Below are 18,535 nucleotides of genomic sequence, written 5' to 3'. Positions count from 1 at the left end.
CTTAGCATTAAGAGTTTAGAAAAAAAGTCCGGAAAACTGTTCTTTGCGTGACGGACTGACGGACGGAAGGACGGACTGACGGACTGACGGACTGACGGACTGACGGACTGACGGACGGACTGACGGACAGACTGACGGACTGACGGACGGAGGGACGGCGTGCAAACCTATAGTCCCCTCCGGTGTACACCGGTAGGGGACTAATAATAATGTTACCATTGGAACCGCTGCTTAAGCTCCCATTATTGTTTCTGCTTATTCAATCCTGGAAAGACGTGCGTTTAAAAGAGGCATCCTTTTGCTCAAATGATTTTTTTTTTTTCAAATGATTTTTTGTTACAAATAAATAGATTATTAGCTTTCCCATGAAGGAAATAGTTTATTAGCGTTATGACGGTACCATTTTTATTATTCTATGACAGCAGGAACTGTTCTACATTAAAACTCAAGGTTCTGCTTCTTATTTGGGTGAGAGACAGATGGACAGTGGACGGACGAGTCGCCTTTCAGTAATACTTTAGATGTTGAACAACTGTTTGTTGTAAAAACTGTAGGAGCAAGTGTTGGTTCCTGTTTATATCTGATTAGAGCATATTCTTGTCCAGGGATTTCATTTGCACACTAGCAAAGGTACCCGACGTTGATGGGCAATGCAGGCAAGAGGCTGGAGCAGGGGTCTTCCATTACCAATAAGCTTGAAGAGCGTTCGCCAAATGGATTATGCACTCAATGCAGCACTCCAACGAAATGGTTGATAAGGAACGGTTTAGCAAGTGATAGCAAGCTGATTGGTAATGGATCGAACATACCTCAGGAGGATGGGGTGGGGGAGTTAACATTTGGGGTGGGGCCTGTGCTCTTGAGACAGCATTGTTAATCCAACTTGTGTGAACACCATGGTGCCGCACCACAGGTCTCTCTCAAAATACCACCAGTTGCAAGCAAATTCCACCTGTCGCTTTGCTGAATATGGAGAAGGAGGTATCCTATTAGTCTTCTTCTTCTTTATTAATGTTTTTATGGTTTTTTCAAAACGGTGAGGCTCTATATATGCCACAAGCCCAGACATAACAGCAATGAAGGAAGGAGCCTTAATGTAATCCATAATACTATAAGGAATTCCCGCTCTCTTTTTGAAATATCAGAACCGCCTTGCAGAATCGGGAATGTTTCTGGTTCAAGTGGGCAAAAATGTTCGACAGATCTGGCATGCCATCCCCACTTCTTTAACACAGTACTTTGAAATAATCAATCTGGCTTTGTCATATAGAGGGAATTTTAAAAACAAATAGTTCAAATCTTTGGGTTTCCTACAAGTATCGTAGGTTCTGTAGAGTGACAACCTATCCTATGGAGGTATGAATTACAATGACAGAGCAGAAGAAGGGATCACAGCCTTTCATAGAAAATAAATACACTTGCTTATAAGAATTGTTGATTTCTTAGAAGTTACAGCTTTCACTCCAGATTTTGGCACTTATTTGGCCCTCGAGATCCAACACTCAAACCTGAACACAGATTTTGATCACATACTTTTTTTTTCTTTTTTTTGTATAGAGAATCGAGGCTCGTGAAAGAGATAACATTTATCACACAAAAAAATCAAACAGACACACACAATATATAATAAGGGGAGCGGTAGACAAGATGGGGAGAGAAGGGGAAGCACACAAACACAACATTTGAGAGCAGGGACATCGGAAGATCTGTGGGAGGGAGAGGGCTTGGGGAGAGGAGGCATGGGAAGGGGGGGGGGGCGGGTGGGAGAAGTATAAAACACAAGGACACTGCAAGGACACTGCAAGGACTTTAATTAGTCCGTGAGAGTAGATCGTGTTTCCAAGGCAAGGCGCTTTTGAATAGGCTGAAACAAAATGGCGGCTAAGGCCCCTGCTAGGTGATGTTGAGCTGACAAAGGATAAAGCCTTTCATGAAGGTAAGCTGTTATTTCTCTTCAAATGGGGTGCTTAAATTTACCCAAACACCCAGTTTTCATTCATCCACTCCAACGTTTGAGAAGTATGCATACAAAGTTTTGGGCCGATTGGTTTCATAGTTTTGGAGTTATGGAGGAGACACACTGATGCACACATGGACACACACACGGACATACACACACACACACACACACACACACACACACACACACACACACACACACACACTGTTTTGTATTATTATAGATTTAATTGCTTTACTTATTTTTTTCCATGCAGTGACAAAATTATAACAAAATATTCCATAGACCAGCTCCAGGTGGGGTACGTTTAATTTGTTATCAAACATAAATGTATTATCTGAAGAAGTCTGATGCAGAAATGTAATTAATGAAATGAGAATGTTGATCTGCTGAATTTTGTTGCTCCATCAAAGTAAACATCTAATTGAATTCCTCAGTTCTACCTCCAATGCAATTTACTCTAATGTGGTCCCAGCATTTTCATTCCAGTCATAAAGCCCAACCCGTGTGAGTAACAAAGATGTTTCTGGTCAGAGGGAGATTGGAACCAGTTCCTTCTAAGGTATATTTAATTTCTGGTTTATGCTGTGAAAGCAAGTGCATAGGATAAACAAAAAACGTTCCAGTTATGTAATGAGCTTGTTGTACAAGCAGGGTGACAAGGGTCCCTCATGGCTGCCATATGACCTTTGTTGATAAAGATCAATGCGTTACTGTCATTACTCACCCTGCATGGGCCATTTGCTTGAGGACATGCCTTAATTACAATTACAGACTCTTTTAATGGGGCGGACGGAGAAGTGAAGGTGTATAGCCCCAGCTCTGCATATTTATGCTGCTGTAAGCACAATGTTGCTGCCTTACTTGCAGGTGGACTGTGTTATTATATAGGAAGTGTTGTGGTGAGAGGGAGTATCACGAATGAAGCAGCACTAAGTGTGGTCTGATGTTATGTCATGCAGCACTTGGGAATCAGCAGAGACGAAGTTCAAGCTCACTCACTGCACAGGTGTTTGGTGCACACTTAGGCAGTCAGATTCTGCAGGTGAGCTCTTTGCAAATGCTTGCACATGAAAACACCATGCACATTGCTGCATTCACTAACCTGCAAACAAATCTCAGCATGCCTTGAGCAACCATATTGACACATTTCCCTTTTCCTTTTTCCGTACTTTGATTGCCTTGAATAACATTGTTGTGTGATAATTTGTGGATTCCCTTGTCAAAATTAGGGGAAAATAAGAGAAAAATAGATAAAAATGGAAATTTATTTCCCTATTTTTCTGCATACAAAAATATTTGTTAAACAATGAGTTTTGAAACAAAAAATAGAAAAAAATGGATTTTAAATAGCCAGTTTTTGAACAAAAAGGTAAAAATTGGAGAATTTTTTTTTTTTAAACAGCAAGTTTTGGAATAAAAAATAAACTAGGAAGAAAATATAAAAATATGTTTTAAATAGCCAGTTTTTGGAACAAAAAAATAGGCGAAAAATATATTTTAAATACTAGCAACGGTACCCGCCCTATGGGCGGGGCTTCAATTGGGAAGCCCAAATGAAAAGGCAAAATATCAGAAATTGAAGGTTTTTAAAATTTTAAACGATTCATATAAACATCCGTTGAATCATATCACACGCAAATCATCAAAATCTAAACAGTATCTTTAGAATTTCAATAAAAGCCACATCACTGTTCATATCGGTAAATATTATTCCATCGTGTTTCAAATCGTGATCGATACACTATGATCGTGATGATCGTGATCGTGAATCGTGATCGATAATCGTGTTCACAATCGCTATGTCGTATGCTCTCCCGATACGTGTACCAAATTCCCGATACCTGTAACTGTGCCAAATCAACAGTTAAAAGGATTTTGAGCTGACAGCTGTTACGGTCTTGGCAAGATCGATGGAGACAGCGATCTGTTAGCGATCGATGGAGACATGTTGCTTTCCCGGGTGAAGCCGTTTGTGCGTCGACACAATGAGAACAATGAACGTCGTGCAAACGCGAATGTTATGCGGGAGTCCAAACCTGAGAATGCTGGAGACTAAAGCTGAAATTGGGAAAACTAAATAGCCTATTTTACTCCTGGGGATCCCAGGATTATCCACCCAAAATATCTTTGCGATCGGTTCAGCAGTTTTTATGGTACCTTCGAACAGACAGACAGACAGACAGATGGACGGATGGACATTAGGTGAATTATAGTAAGATAGAGCTTTGGAACAAAAACAATAGAAAAAAAGGACAAAAATATATTTTAGCCAGTTTTGGAACAAAAATTAGTGAAAAAAGTAGCAACCAAATCAGTGGAAAAAAAAAAGTCCAGCAAAATAGTGAAGAAATAGCAACTAATTTGGTGTAAAAAAACTACGTTCAGGAAAAGTGAAAAAATAGCAACTAATGTGGTGTAAAAAAAACAAAGTCCAGGAAAATAGTGAAAAATAGCAACAAAATCGATGGAAGAAAACTTAGTACAGGAAAATATTTTAAAAATAGCAACCAATTGTGAGGAAAAAAAACAAAGTATATAAATAATAGTGAAAAATAGCACAGCAACCATCAAAGTCTGCTAAATAGTAAAATAATACTAATAATAATAATAGGAAAGGATAATCTATTTTTATGCTTTTTTTTGGAGAAAAATACTTTTTAAATAGCGCTGAAATACCAAAAGTGGAATAAAAATAGCCAAAAATAGGGATTTTTTTTAATGCTTGCTGCAAATCAACTAGGGTTATTTGCACAATAGTCTTTATAGCTCAATATATACTTTTTCTCTTGTGGTTCTCAAGAATCATGCCACACTGCATCTACATTACTGTCCCAGTCCCTCTTCTGTGCTAAGGGTGTGTGTGATGGTCTCCCACACACCTGAACACTTGCTCAGTGCAGAACACGTGTTGTCTGTTTTTCTTTTTCGATCTACAGTCGCTGGATGGTTTCGTCTTTGTGCTGAACTATGATGGACGTTTTTTGTACATCTCAGAGACTGTTTCAATATACTTGGGTCTTTCTCAGGTAAGCTCACCATGACTGCTTGGTTGTCAATCAACCCATCTCAACCCATTTATCCATATTTTTGTCCATCTCTTCATATATCACCAAGTGCAACGTTCATTTCATTGTAGAAATTACGACTGATGTTTGTAATGATACAAGTAGTGTATCATGTAGTATGGTAGTACTCCATATGAAAATGTGTACAAAATTATAAGGTTACAAACCGCTATAAAATGAAGTTATAAGCTTTAAAAAGCTGTGGCTTTTTATTTTTGAACATTTTCATAACTAACAACAATGGAAAAGATTCCAGAATACATCGTCGCAAAATTGTAAATTTGGCCCCATCTCACGTACCATATCAGAACTCATTGGTGCTAGGTTTGAATCCTATCTGGCCCTTAGAGATTAGCTGCCTCTTCTTACATTGTCCTTGGTTTTGAAGGTCTTATATTGACTTCTACAAAATGATACCGTTGTGTTCCGGTGTCTCAGCCAAACCTTTTTATCTGGTTTGATTATGAATTTTAACCACCCTACCTGCAATACCCATTGGTACCTTGCAAATCCAATTGATATTCCATTAACCACATACATTTACGTTGTAGCTCCCATGAAATAACCTATCAAATTATTTTTGCCATTGCAACCTGATGATTCCTAAAAACTATAAAAAGAATCCCAAATATCTAGAATCAACCCTATGCTGATCATATACAGTGGATATGTAATTTGGTGGGTACAGTGACACTTACGGCATATTCTTCTGATTAATGTCATGTAGTTTTGAGGTCCACGAGCAAAATAAAGAGCCGGTTTTACATTATCTTTGAAATTTAGCATGCCCCAGTGTGCTTCAGCTTAGCTCCACATACATACAATCCCGCATCAACGTAGCAAAATGATCTTTTTGCCATTTAAACTTCAGGATTCAGTCATATTCCTCACTTTTTAAAACCTTTTTGTCTGCTATCACAATCCTTTAAAGCGAAGGCAAATCAGTCTTCAATAACAAATGACAGTTGTTTATCATTGTTTTTGTATTATGAGGACACTTTAGTGTGTTAGACAAGCTACAAAGGTAACTACATTCATTTTACCTGCATGATGCAGAGAATATCACAACCTGCCAAGGCTGTGTTTTTGTACCCAGATTAAGTGAATGAGAAAATTTATCCTAAACCCATGGCTGCTATATAATGTACTCGTAGGGTTAGCTGGTGTTGCTGTGTGCTGTTATGCTGTTGGCATTTTAAAGAAATCAATTTTTTTCTATTTTTTTTTGGGGGGGGGAGGGGGGGTGGGAGGGGGAAGGGGGCTTAAAACTTTTCCCAACACCCAATAAGGAATGGGGTAAGGGATCATTTAATATTATCTTTCACATCGATACAAAGGTTTACGCACGATAAGAACCACCTTTAGAGGCCATTTTTCCCCGCAGAGCGGGGGTTGGCCTTTTTTGGGCACCGTGGTCCCCTTTTTGAAGCAATGTTTTATGGCCGGATGCTCTTCCTGCCGCCAACCATGTTAGTCGCCTCTTGCGACACACAGGGAATTACCAGTGAACTGGTACTCAATTTGCTGACCTCGGAAGGATGACAGGCTGAGTCAACCCCCCTGGTGTTAATTCAGCGATCGACCGGGATTACGAACCCAGGATACTAGGATCCCAAGCCGGCACCCTAACCGCTAAGCCAACACCAGGCTAAAAACGAGAGTGATAAAAAATAATAATAATAAAAACACCGCCAACTTTTTTTTTCAAAATTTTCAAAAAATCTTGCCGAAAGCATTCCCCGGTACTCATTGATGAACCGATCTGAAAGTTTGCCGAAGATCCGTTTGGCCATCTTTGATAGAAATGGCGACACACACACACACACACACAGACACACACACAGACACAGACAGACAGACAGACAGACACACAAACGGCTCTCTTATAGTATAGTTTGCATATGCAACGTTAAGGTACATTGTGATATTCTGGAGTACCGTAGCTTTGTATTTTCATTTTGATGCAAAGACCAGAAATAATTGCTTGAATATGTATAAAATAGAAGAATAAATCTACTTGTGTTATTACCTTTTAAATATAATGAACTATAATACTTAGGATATCGTAACTCTGGTTATTATAGTTAATTATCAATGTGTACAACCATGTTGATTATCTATTTAGCCCTTGGAGAGGTAGGATGTGAGTAGTGAAGAGGTTTTGGCTTCTTGTAAAGACATCGACATACAAGAAATTTGAACTTGGCCTCGATTATGTAGATTATTCTTTCGTTGCATAATTCTCCCTTTCCTATGTCTCATCATCTTCATTTCCTTCATATCATTACTCAACATGGTATGCAAAACCAAGACATGGCAAGTAAGATTATTTCATAGGAGTGTGGGCAGGGCGTTTATCTGAATATAGATAGGGACATACATAGATAACAGTTTTTGGTGATATACAGGTGGAAATGGCAGGCAGCAGTATCTATGATTATGTTCACCCTGGGGATCACGTTGAGCTTTCTGAGCATTTGGGAATTGTGGGACCAAGAGGAGGAGACACACCCAGTGGAGACAGCATGCCCTGTGATGACACTGCATCATCACCTTTACAGCAAGATGACATGGAATCAGGTCAGACATTCGCTGCTCATGGGAATGTACACAAGCAGCTCTTTGTTACTTCCCAAACCTACAACATCTCACACATTTATCAAGTAAAATGTCCTTGTTAATCTTCAAAACTCCCAGTTCACGTTGAACTACCATCCTGTGTGCCCCTTTTATCTGTCTGTGAAATCATCTCCTGATGTCATTCCAACATTGCTCTTCCTTTCAGTGTTTCAAAGTGGAAGCTCAATATACAAAAGTAAAAGGAGAGAAAGCCAATGAAGAGGAAGTTAATTTCAACAACACTTCAGTCAGCCAGCTGTTTGACATTCCTGATCACATAACAAGCTCCTGATACAGATTTCCAAGGTTCATATCCCATGTACAATGAAGATTTGTTTATTGTCTCATACGGTCTTTTGAAATATTTCAAAGGTATATAAATGTCTCCTAATGTCATTGTCATACAAGCTCTTAAATAAGTGTTGGATCATTGGATAAACAGCAAGCAGCCATCTCTCTTCAGGACTGACTTCCCATATTTCCTGCCCCTGATATTAACTCAGCCTCGAAATTCTTCCACAGAAACCTGGTCTCTCTCGTGCACAGATTCATCACCTCTCGTGTTCAATTATCATACCCTTCTTCCCGTCCATGGTACACTGAATCCTGTGGTGAGGCAGTTGCTCTGAAACGACTTGCATTCGCTTCCTGAAGGCTATTCCCACCGAAGGCATTCTCAGAACATTCCAAAAGATCCACAGCAAGTGTGTGGCCACCATCAGGAGAGCCAGAAAACAACATCTGTCCAACCTCCAAACTGAACTTTCCATCTTGTCTCCCTCTAAAACCTGGTGGCACCTTGTTATTAAGTCTGTCTCTGGTATATGCTCCACTTTCATCCCGTCCCTCTCTTCAAATGACATCACAGCCGACTCCGCTTGTAAGATGGCTGAATGCCTCAATTCTGTGTTCGCTTCCCAATCATGTGTCCACAACCCCTCACTCTCAGGACATATCCTTCTTTGACGTACACAACTGCTCCTGGACTCTGTGTCTTTTGCACCAGAAAAGGTTATTTCAACCCTCGAATCTAACTCTTCAACTGGACTGGACGACATCAGCTCACGTATCCTAAAAGCTTGCTCTGTTGCTTGCACATCCTCTCTCTGCCATTTTCACCCTATAGTTTTTTCTACGTCATCTTTCACCTGCTTCCAGGGAATCAGCCAACATCACTGCATTACATAAACTAAATTAGCACTCGATAGAGTGCATACCTCCGACAGGCTGAACAGCTTATGTTTTGTATCCCACTAGTAGGCTGGACCTGGATCTGGACCTGAACCAAAATTGAATCCGCTTGTTCTTGTCACAGAACCAACTCATCCACTAAGTTTTGTCATAATTCCTACATAACCTTTTGAAATATCATGCTATACAGTATATCTATCGTTTTTGGCCCCATCTCTCAATGGTGAGGAAACACTTAAAAAAAATTTTTTTTAGTTCTCATATTTGGATCCGGCTTCCGATCTTCACCAGAATCAAATAAATCTGTTCTTGTCACACACCCAACCTGTCCACCACGTTTCGTCCCAGTCTGTCCATAACCTTTTGGATTATAGTGCTATATATCGGTTTTGGCCCTATCTCCCAATAGTGAAGACTCACTTAAAACAGTATATTATCCGGATCGGGATCTGGATCGTCACTAAAGTATAATCATCTTATCTTTGTCACACACCCAACCTCTCCACCAGATTTCATCTGAATCTGTCAACATCATTTTAAGATATCCTGTTCACAGACAGACAGACAGACAGACAGACAGACAGATAAACAAACAGGGGTGAAAACATAACCTCCCTGCACCTTCAGTGGCCACTGAAAACATTTTTTAATTCTCTCTTGAACTCACGGTTCACGGTCCCATTGCTTTACTTATTCTAATTCTCCAATTTAATTTGACTTCCTAACTCCGGGGATGTTCCTATGGAGAACTCTGCCACAGTCGCCACGCCCACAGCTCATGCTACGTGAGCCTTCACTTGCTTAATTATTTTCGTTGCACTCAATGAATTTACACTTTGAGAAAAAGAGTAGAAAAACAGAACAGTAGAAAATGTTAAGTCTAATGCTTTGGTGGCAATTTCACATTTTCTTGTGTAAATATGAAGAAGGAGGGAGGACAGCCTTGCTAATTTCTAGGACTTATTATAAGAATCGATAATTTCTTTAAATTTTGAGATTCAACTCCAGATTTAGACACATATTTAGTCCACCAGCTATGATCCTCAAATCTGAAGACAGATTTTGATTATCTACTTTAATTAGCCCGTGAGAGTACATCACGGTTCCAAGGCAGGCATTTTTTATTAAGCCAAAATAAAATGGCGGATTAAAACCCCTGCAAGGTGAATGTGGGCTGACTAAGGATAAAGTTTGTTTTTGTATTAATTTAATAAGGCCATTAATTACCTTCATATGGGGTGATTAAATTCACCCAAACACCCAATTTTCATTCACGCACTCCTATGGAGTTCCCTTAGTGTGCATGCCAAGTTTTGGGCTGCTAGGTTTCATGGTTTTGGAGTTATTGAGACAATTACACTGACACATGAACACACTGACATACTGACTGACTAACTGACTGACACACACTCACATTTATTATTATAGAATAGTATAAAAGCCCGTCAAAAGTGACGGGTTTGGAACAGTTTATTTGATGGTGCAGCCTTGTGAGCGTGCCAAAGTCTGAAGCCTTGAACTAGTGTCATGTGTGCTCATATCTTCTTTATTTAAGACATCATACGGATGTAAATTAACACTTGCTTTACTCTACGCACATTGCACATCACATGCAGTGAATTTCACCTCTGTTTTCCTTATATTTATTGTTATTTTAAAAAATAACGCTTCTGTACACCGCCCATGAGCCTCGGTTTGCAAGCCGCCATTTACATTTCCAATAGAAGAGACGAAATTACTCTTTTATGGAAAATGTTTTTCGAGTTTGTTTTCTCCTCAAATAAACTGTAGTGAACACACATTCGTATTAAAACATTAGCCTTTAAATCCCCCACTCAAATCGTCCTTATGAAGGGGGACAGACATCTGGACAAATCTACAAACACACATTGTGTTTTATATGATATGTATATATATATATATATATATCCAAAATCCATGCTTGTCCTGTTTAGCATCCAACATTTGCACCACGGCACATCCAGGCTCGCTTGCAGTGGTCAAATCAACATGTCCGATGTTCACAGAGACAACGTACAAGTGTTATATTCAGTGACTAATCCAGGTTTCTTCTTGAAAGACATGATGCCCGTGCACATTTCTACAGAAGGAGCAATGCGTGATATTCCCGAGTCTGCGTTCAGGAAGGTTTAAGTTTTGAACATAGATGTGTCATGATGTGCGGTGTTATTGCTGAAACATTTTGTACCAACTTGATCTATATCCATGGCAATGAGACAGCAAATCGGTCCATTAATGGTATCTTACAGCAACATGTATTACCTACTTTTCAACCACATGGTCCAGTAATCATCTTTATGCATGATCATGCTCCTGCTCGCAGTGGCATTCGAACAAGGAATGTTTTGTCAGTGCCAACATTAACATCATGATGCCCAGGCCTGCTATCCCACCAGAGTTAAATCCAATTAAACATCTTTGGAATACCATTTGTTGTCGTGTTTAAACCTTACCAAGACACAGCCATAGATCCTCGATGAGCTGTAACAGGACCTGATTCGGGCATGGAATGCCATCCCAAAAGCTCCGATTGAGTGTTCACATGCCCAGTGCAACTAAGGGGCAATGCAGTGATTACTGAAGAAGGTGAACTTACTCGGTCTTGAGATTGTTACTTCCACATTGGCTCGCTATGTGAAAACATTCGCCACTACACCCACAAATATTGTGACGTGATTAGGTCACAATGAAATGGACATGTAGTTTTCAAGCATTTATCTGTCAGAAGTTTGCACCAAATCTGTGTCCCATGAAGTCACATAAATAAATTGCATCAACAACAATCAAGTGATAGGTTTATTTTATGGTGGAGAGTGTACACATGCAGCACAGACCAGTCCCATGATGGGCCACCACCCCAAAAATAGTTTGTTTTTATGGCCTTGCCAAAACATTTCTTTTCAAAATGACGGATATTTTTACATTATTGCGAAATGAATTTTTGTAAGAAGAATTTTTGCAAAATGATGCTTTTTTAAAAGCCTATTCATAAAATTTGGTTGCACACAAAAATATGTGGACCATAAGAAATTTTGCTTTCACCTACATATCCATGCATCAGGAAACAACATTATTTGCTTGATAAGGAATGTTTTGGCATGCGGGTGTCTTCTGATACCTCAGGGAGATGGTTGCCCCTGCCTTGCATAACCCCAGGTCACCTGCGGACAAGGTGTAGAACCTGTCAGGCCCCCTTACCAGGGTACCGGTCCTCAGCTATGCGGTTTAAATGGCAGATGGCTCATTTGGTGGATGAGAGTCCAGTCGACTCCAACAGCATGGGCGGAATAGGGTGAATTCCCCAACGGCCATCAGAGAGACGGAGAGGAGTGGCGACCCCTCCGTCTATACCACACGCTTACCTGTGTGTACCGGCCATAGAAAGGCAATGCTATAATTGCCCGAGGAGACTCGACATCATTCATTGATAAACAGTAATCAAAACAAACCCTAAATCTACCATTTTAAATTGGCATTGTAATGTCAACAACATTTTGGAGTAATCAAATTGTACATGCTTCAGCTGAGCTTCAGAATTTGAAGGAAGAAGTGTAATGAAGAAAAAAAAATGGTCAATAGAGGAATAAATAAAATGGAAAGAAAATCCAGCATTAGCAATGAATTGACCAACCACTTTACATCACATCATGGGTAAAGCTCAACGGTAATGAGAGTCATCAATCCGAAAACATCTTCATAGGGCAGTATCATCATGGACCACTACTTGGAAAGAGTGAAATGTTCACAAGGGCATGAGACAAGGAAAGGGAATCTGCAAGTGCACAGCAATAATCTGCACTTTGCTCGAGATGCTGTCACAGTATTGTGGAAGCGAGTGAGTTTAATCAATATTTCCTTCTGAAATGAAAATCTTAATTAGCTCCTCTCTCTTTTGCCATGCCCCCTGGCCCTGCTGCAAGGCCGCCACTCTCAAAGTCACTGTCGTGTGAAGGTTATTGGGTTGAAGTTCTTGCTCTTTTTCCAGCTCCGCCTTAAAACCTCTAAAACCATCGCATTTGCATATAAATAAGCTTACTTTTTTTCAATTACCCCATGTCTACAAACGTCACCCCGTCAATTTGGGCAGGTCTGCACTTAAAATCGGGTAGAAATATGGGTTATTTTTTTTACATTTGTTTATAATATATGGAAATTACTTGCATAACATTTATGTATTGTATAATTTTAAATAGAACCATTTTTTAAAATACCATAAATTAACACACCAAATCCAGACCCACTCAAATAACCCTAACATAGCAACTACTCAACAGTGCTTGCCCATTCAATCGAAACACCTGGGCTAATCTAAGTTGTTCCTCAGCTGTGTCAGACATTACCTGGTTCAAGCTGAGCGTTTGACTTTTGGTGTTGTGTTTTGTAGACGAAATCCCTGCTCGTCCCTTTATGAGCCCTACTGAACCACTGGACCGCTCCTTCTTTATCCGCATGAAGTCTACTCTGACTAAGCGTGGCCTTCATGTAAAGACCTCAGGATACAAGGTATGTGTCATGATCATTATTAATGTATGCTCCTATTTTCTATGCTACTTTTTAAAATCCATGCCATTATTATTTTCTGAGTTGTAAAGATGAGTTATTACTTTCACCACCAAAGGTGGATGGAGCTTATATGGTTTCACCCCTGTTTGTTTGTTTGTCTTTGTCTGTGAAAAATATAGCTCAAAATGTTGTGGACGGAATGAGACGAAATTTGGTGGACAGTTTGTGTGTGTGACAAGGATGAAATGATTAGAGTTTGATGAATATCCGTATCCAGATCTGAATCTGTGAATTTTTTAATTTTAAGTGATTCTTCACCATGAGTGATTGTGGCAAAATCGATATATATAGCCTGATATTTCAAGAAGTTGTGGATGACTTGTGACAAAACTTGGTGGATGAGTTGTTTCGGCAACAAGAACAAGCCGATTAGATTTTGATGAATATCCGGATCCAGATCTGGATCTGTGAATTCTTTTAATTTTAAGTGATTCTTCACCATTGAGTGATAGTGGAAAAATCGATATATATAGCCTGATATTTCAAGAAGTTGTGGTTGACTTGTGACAAAACTTGGTGGATGAGTTGGTTCAGCAACAAAAACAAGCCGATTAGATTTTGGTCAAGGTCTGAATCCACATCCGGCCTATCAGTGAGATACAAAGCGTAAACTGTTCATCCTGGCAGAGTTATGCGCTCTACCGAGTACCGTGAAGCATGATTCATGCTTTATTACCAGGCAAGACATGTAATTTTTGGCAAGGAGGGTGAGAGCTGTAGATGTCCATATTTCTCACCACCACAAAATGTGTTGGGTAGATATCATCATCATCATCATGAGCAATAAAAATTAAAAAACTAGAACGGCACTCGGTAGAGCACATGCCTCCACCAGGCTAAATAATTTACGTTTTGTATCCCATTGATAAACCGGATCTGGATCCAGACCTGAACCAAAATTTGATGGGTTTGTTCTTGTCACCTACCCAAATCCTCCACAATGTTTTGTCATGGCTCATCCACAAATGTTTGAAATATCATGCTATATTTCGATTTTGGCCCTATCTCTCAATGGTGAAGAACCACTTGAAAAATTAAAATAAAGTCTCGTATTCGAGCGTATTCGTATTCGAGCCTTCACCAGAATTGAATCGATTCTTCCTTGTCACACACCGAACCTGTCCACCAAGTTTTGTCTGAATACTTCCACAAAGTTTTGAGATATCCTGCTCACAAACAGACAGACAGACAGGGGTGAAAACAACCTCCATCCACTTTCAGTAGCGGAGGTTACAAATAAGACATCTGGGTCCCTTCCCCACTCTCTCCCCACAATTTTAAATAATTGGATGTTCTGAGATACATTATTGGAGGATCTATGTAAAACATGATGTCGCACGAGGACACTTTGAAATATTAAAACGTTTTGCATATTGCTGCTTGACGATTCATAGGTGTTCCAATTAGATGCGGGGACACAATGAGATGTACTGTACTTGTATTATTACTTTTCTCTTTCTGTAAGAGACTTTAATTATAGATAAAGAACAGTGAATCGGGAATTTCTATGTCAATAATAATCGATATGTATTATACATAATATCTGATCTAATTTTCCCATGACAGCGAAGAATGTAGTTGTTCCATGTTAGCATTTCTATTGGCAAACATACATGAGGGTCCCTTGGCCAGGCCAGATCTAGTTATGGTTGGAGTTGTTATTGAGACACACAGGAATTTGGTCAGGATGTCAGCGATATCTTATGTACTTTTTTTTTTTTTTTTTTTTTGGATACATAATCGAGGCTTATGAAAGAGCTAACATTTATTACACAAACAAAACAAACAGACAAACAAACAAAATATATAAAAAGGGGAGCGGTAGACAATATGGGGAGAGAAGGGGAAGCACATAAACACAACATTTGAGAGCAGGGACATCGGGAGATGTGTGGGAGGGAGATGGCTTGGGGGGAGGCGGCGTGGGAAGGGGGTGGGAGAAGTATAAACACAAGGACACCAAGGACTTCCAAGAAAGGAGTTGGTATTTCAAAAAAGTGGATTTGGGGTGAAATTAACGGGGGTAGAAAAGATCAAGGTTTTGTATAGGGGAAGATAAGAGATGGTGGTGAACAGCTGTTTTAAAGACCTGGAGGGAGGAGTGGGATTGAAGGGAGTGAGGGAGTTTGTTCCAGAGGCAGGAGAAAAGAGGAATGAAGGAGTGAAGGTGAGCAGAGAGTCTTGAATTTTTGAGAGTCTTGAGACTTTGAGAGTGTTTGAGAGTCTTTGAGAGTCTTGAGAGTCTTTGAGAGTCTTGAGAGTCTTGAGTTTTTATCAAAAGACCCTGTGGAATCTTCAACATCTAGTCCCAATAAATACTACCAGATGAGTCCCCAGGATATGGTGTACCTGCGTGTGCCCTGCGTGTGAAGCACAAACCGACCAGTTTATAGTCAGATCAATAATAAAACTAGACAACTCAAAGACAGGTTTGTTGCCTCTGCCCCCATGTTATCATAATAGTATATAAAACAAAACATTGTAATCTGAAAATACTGACATGTGGTATGTAATTAACTAGAATAAAAGAAAGCATACTGTGGAGAAGGCAGACATACCTTCTTTACCAACTCTCTCCCTCCACACAAGCTCTTAGCCCCAGATTAAGACATCATTAAAATATTCAAATGCTATACATGTTTTACTCTTCACGTATACTGCTATTCATGCTATAGCAGTTTACAACCTAATTACAACTGGGAACCATGTATGGAGCCGCACATGATTTGTGTGTTACACATGATTGTCTCACAACTTAGAGTGTGTCACACAAAACATGCAGGGCTCCATACATGGTAGCACTATCTCATCACTCTCACAACATAAGCCTGGTGTTGGCTTAGAGGTTAGGGTGCTGGCTTGGGATCCTAGGATCCTGGGTTCGTAATCCCGGTCGATTGCTGAATTAACGCCAGGGGAGTTGACAGCCTGTCATCTTTCTGAGGTCGGCAAATTGAGTACCAGTTCACTGGTAATTCCCTGTGTGTCGCAAGAGGCGACTAACAGAATTGGCGGCAGGTAGGGCATCCGACCGTAAAACATTGCTTCAAAAAGGGGACCATGGTGCTCAAAAAAGGCCAACCCCCGCCCTGCGGGGAAAAATGGCCTCTAAAGGTGGTTCTTCTTCATCTTCACACTCTCACAACATCTTACTATAATTTACCAAATGTCTGTCTGTCTGTTCGAAGGTACCGTAAAAACTGCTGAACCGATCGCAAAGATATTTTGTGTGGATAATCCTGGGATCCCCAGGAGTAAAATAGGCTATTTAGTTTTCCCAATTTCAGCTTTCGTCTCCAGCATTCTCAGGTTTGGTCTCCCGCATAACATTCGCGTTTGCATGACCTTCATTGTGACGTCTTCTTACGTCGAGCAACGGTACCCGCCCTATGGGCGGGGCTTCAATTGGGAGGCCCAAATGAAAAGGCTAAATATCAGAAATTGAAGGCTTTTTTTCTTTTAAACGATTTATTTAAACATCCGTTAAATCTCGATCGGTGCAGCCGTTTGTGCCGCACCCGGGAAAATAACGTCATGCGGGAGTAAGTATCAGCAGGATGTGGCAGTGTGGGAGTCCACGTTTGCACCGATCGCTGCACCGTGTGGCCTCCCTTGAGGCCACGTGAGGATTCTGGCCTCCCACCCGTGCGTCGCACGGGTATTTCTCTAGTAGTACTAAATCAGTAAGTAATAGTTCAGGTTATATTTAAAAGCAACACAGAACAAATCAAATATAACGCTTTTCATAATAAATCTTTGGCAATATCTCTCAATACCATTTAAATGCGCAAAGTAATGCAACTTTCAAAATGAACTTGTCTTTACAATTCACATTTTCTGAATTACTTTATCATACCTCGTGTTTCTCATGACTCATGAGAAAATTGTACTGCATCAGCCAGAACATGTTAAAGGGACATGAGAACAGAAAACAATAATTGGGCTCTCCTTTTGAATTTTAGCATCGATGTTTGCTGATCGGTGTTGAGAACTTCTGCTAAAGTCGTAGTTTGGAAATCTAGATTGTCCCATAGCACCATGGTGTCAACTATTACTGTGATATAGCATTGGCTTCATTAAACATTCAAGCTTCCAAAATGTAATTACTTTTTGACAATTGGATTTTTTTTATTTTACTTTTTTGATTGGAAATGCTTATTGGTCATGAGGGAGCTTGTACTCTTATCATATGCTGGAGGAGGACGTTGGGAGACATCATTGTATTTCACATGTATTACAAGGACATGAGTAGACAACGGACAAATTGTTCATTCCCTTGCTTATTGCGTCCAAGATTTGCCCTTGTCAGGTCGTACCCTTCGGCACCTCACTCTTCTATGAGGCTCCATCTTGCAGAGAAAGAAATAATAGAAAAATCAACAAAATACATGGGATATGAACTTGTGTGATCCACATGCTTCAATGGGAACGTGAAGCAAGCCACCCCGCAGTGATGTGAGCCGATATCAGTTTGAACTGTGGCTTCATGCCTTCATTTCATGGAATTGCAATGAACATGCTGCTCATTGCAATAAAATGTAAAATCATGATAAAAATTGCGTTAAAACAACATGAAAGATTGTTAACAAGCATTGTAAAAGTAGACGTCTCCAAATGCATTTGCCCTTCCATGAGCCTCAGATGCTGTCGAGTAAGTTAAAAGAAAAATTAATTGAAAAAAAAAATTTGAGCAATTTGTTCGACATTTATTGACCTTATTGCATCTTGAAATGTTTCAATGTCTCACCTGTAGTTTCACCTGTAGTTACACATCAGTGCTCATTATTTGGTAAATTACTTGTTCAAGGATAAGATGCTGCTCTGATTGACCAACCAAAAATATTATCTTTAGAGAGTAACATTCCAGCTTCACGTCTTTGTTTATTCCGATACGATACTAGTGAAGACAATTGGATAACAAGTATCTATTTTAAGTTTTTTTTTTTTTTTCTTTTTTTTTGTATACAAGATCGAGGCTCGTGAAAGAGCGAACATTAATCACACAGAAAGACAAACCGACACATAAAACATATAACATAGGGAGCGGTAGACAAGATGGGGCGAGAGGGGGAGGGACACAAACACAACATTTGAGAGCAGGGACCGAGAGACA

The 18,535-nt window shown here is 39.8% G+C and overlaps 1 protein-coding gene across 1 annotated transcript in view; it reads left to right on the top strand.

The window, feature by feature from the left end:
* LOC137432858 (neuronal PAS domain-containing protein 3-like) overlaps nucleotides 1–18,535 on the top strand; it is a 330,034-nt gene that overhangs the window by 163,294 nt on the left and 148,205 nt on the right. Inside the window, exons 3-6 of the mRNA XM_068125156.2 lie at nucleotides 2,923–3,005; nucleotides 4,900–4,989; nucleotides 7,437–7,608; nucleotides 13,244–13,362. Of these exons, the coding sequence (XP_067981257.2) occupies nucleotides 2,923–3,005; nucleotides 4,900–4,989; nucleotides 7,437–7,608; nucleotides 13,244–13,362 (464 nt within the window). The remainder of the gene's footprint in view (nucleotides 1–2,922; nucleotides 3,006–4,899; nucleotides 4,990–7,436; nucleotides 7,609–13,243; nucleotides 13,363–18,535) is intronic.

The sequence above is a fragment of the Myxine glutinosa genome, chromosome 1 (genome assembly GCF_964187855.1).
Source record: "Myxine glutinosa chromosome 1, kmMyxGlut1.1, whole genome shotgun sequence".
Lineage (NCBI taxonomy): Eukaryota > Metazoa > Chordata > Myxini > Myxiniformes > Myxinidae > Myxine > Myxine glutinosa.
The sequence above is the reverse complement of the archived record's forward strand: the minus strand, read 5'-3'. Positions and strand labels throughout refer to the sequence as shown.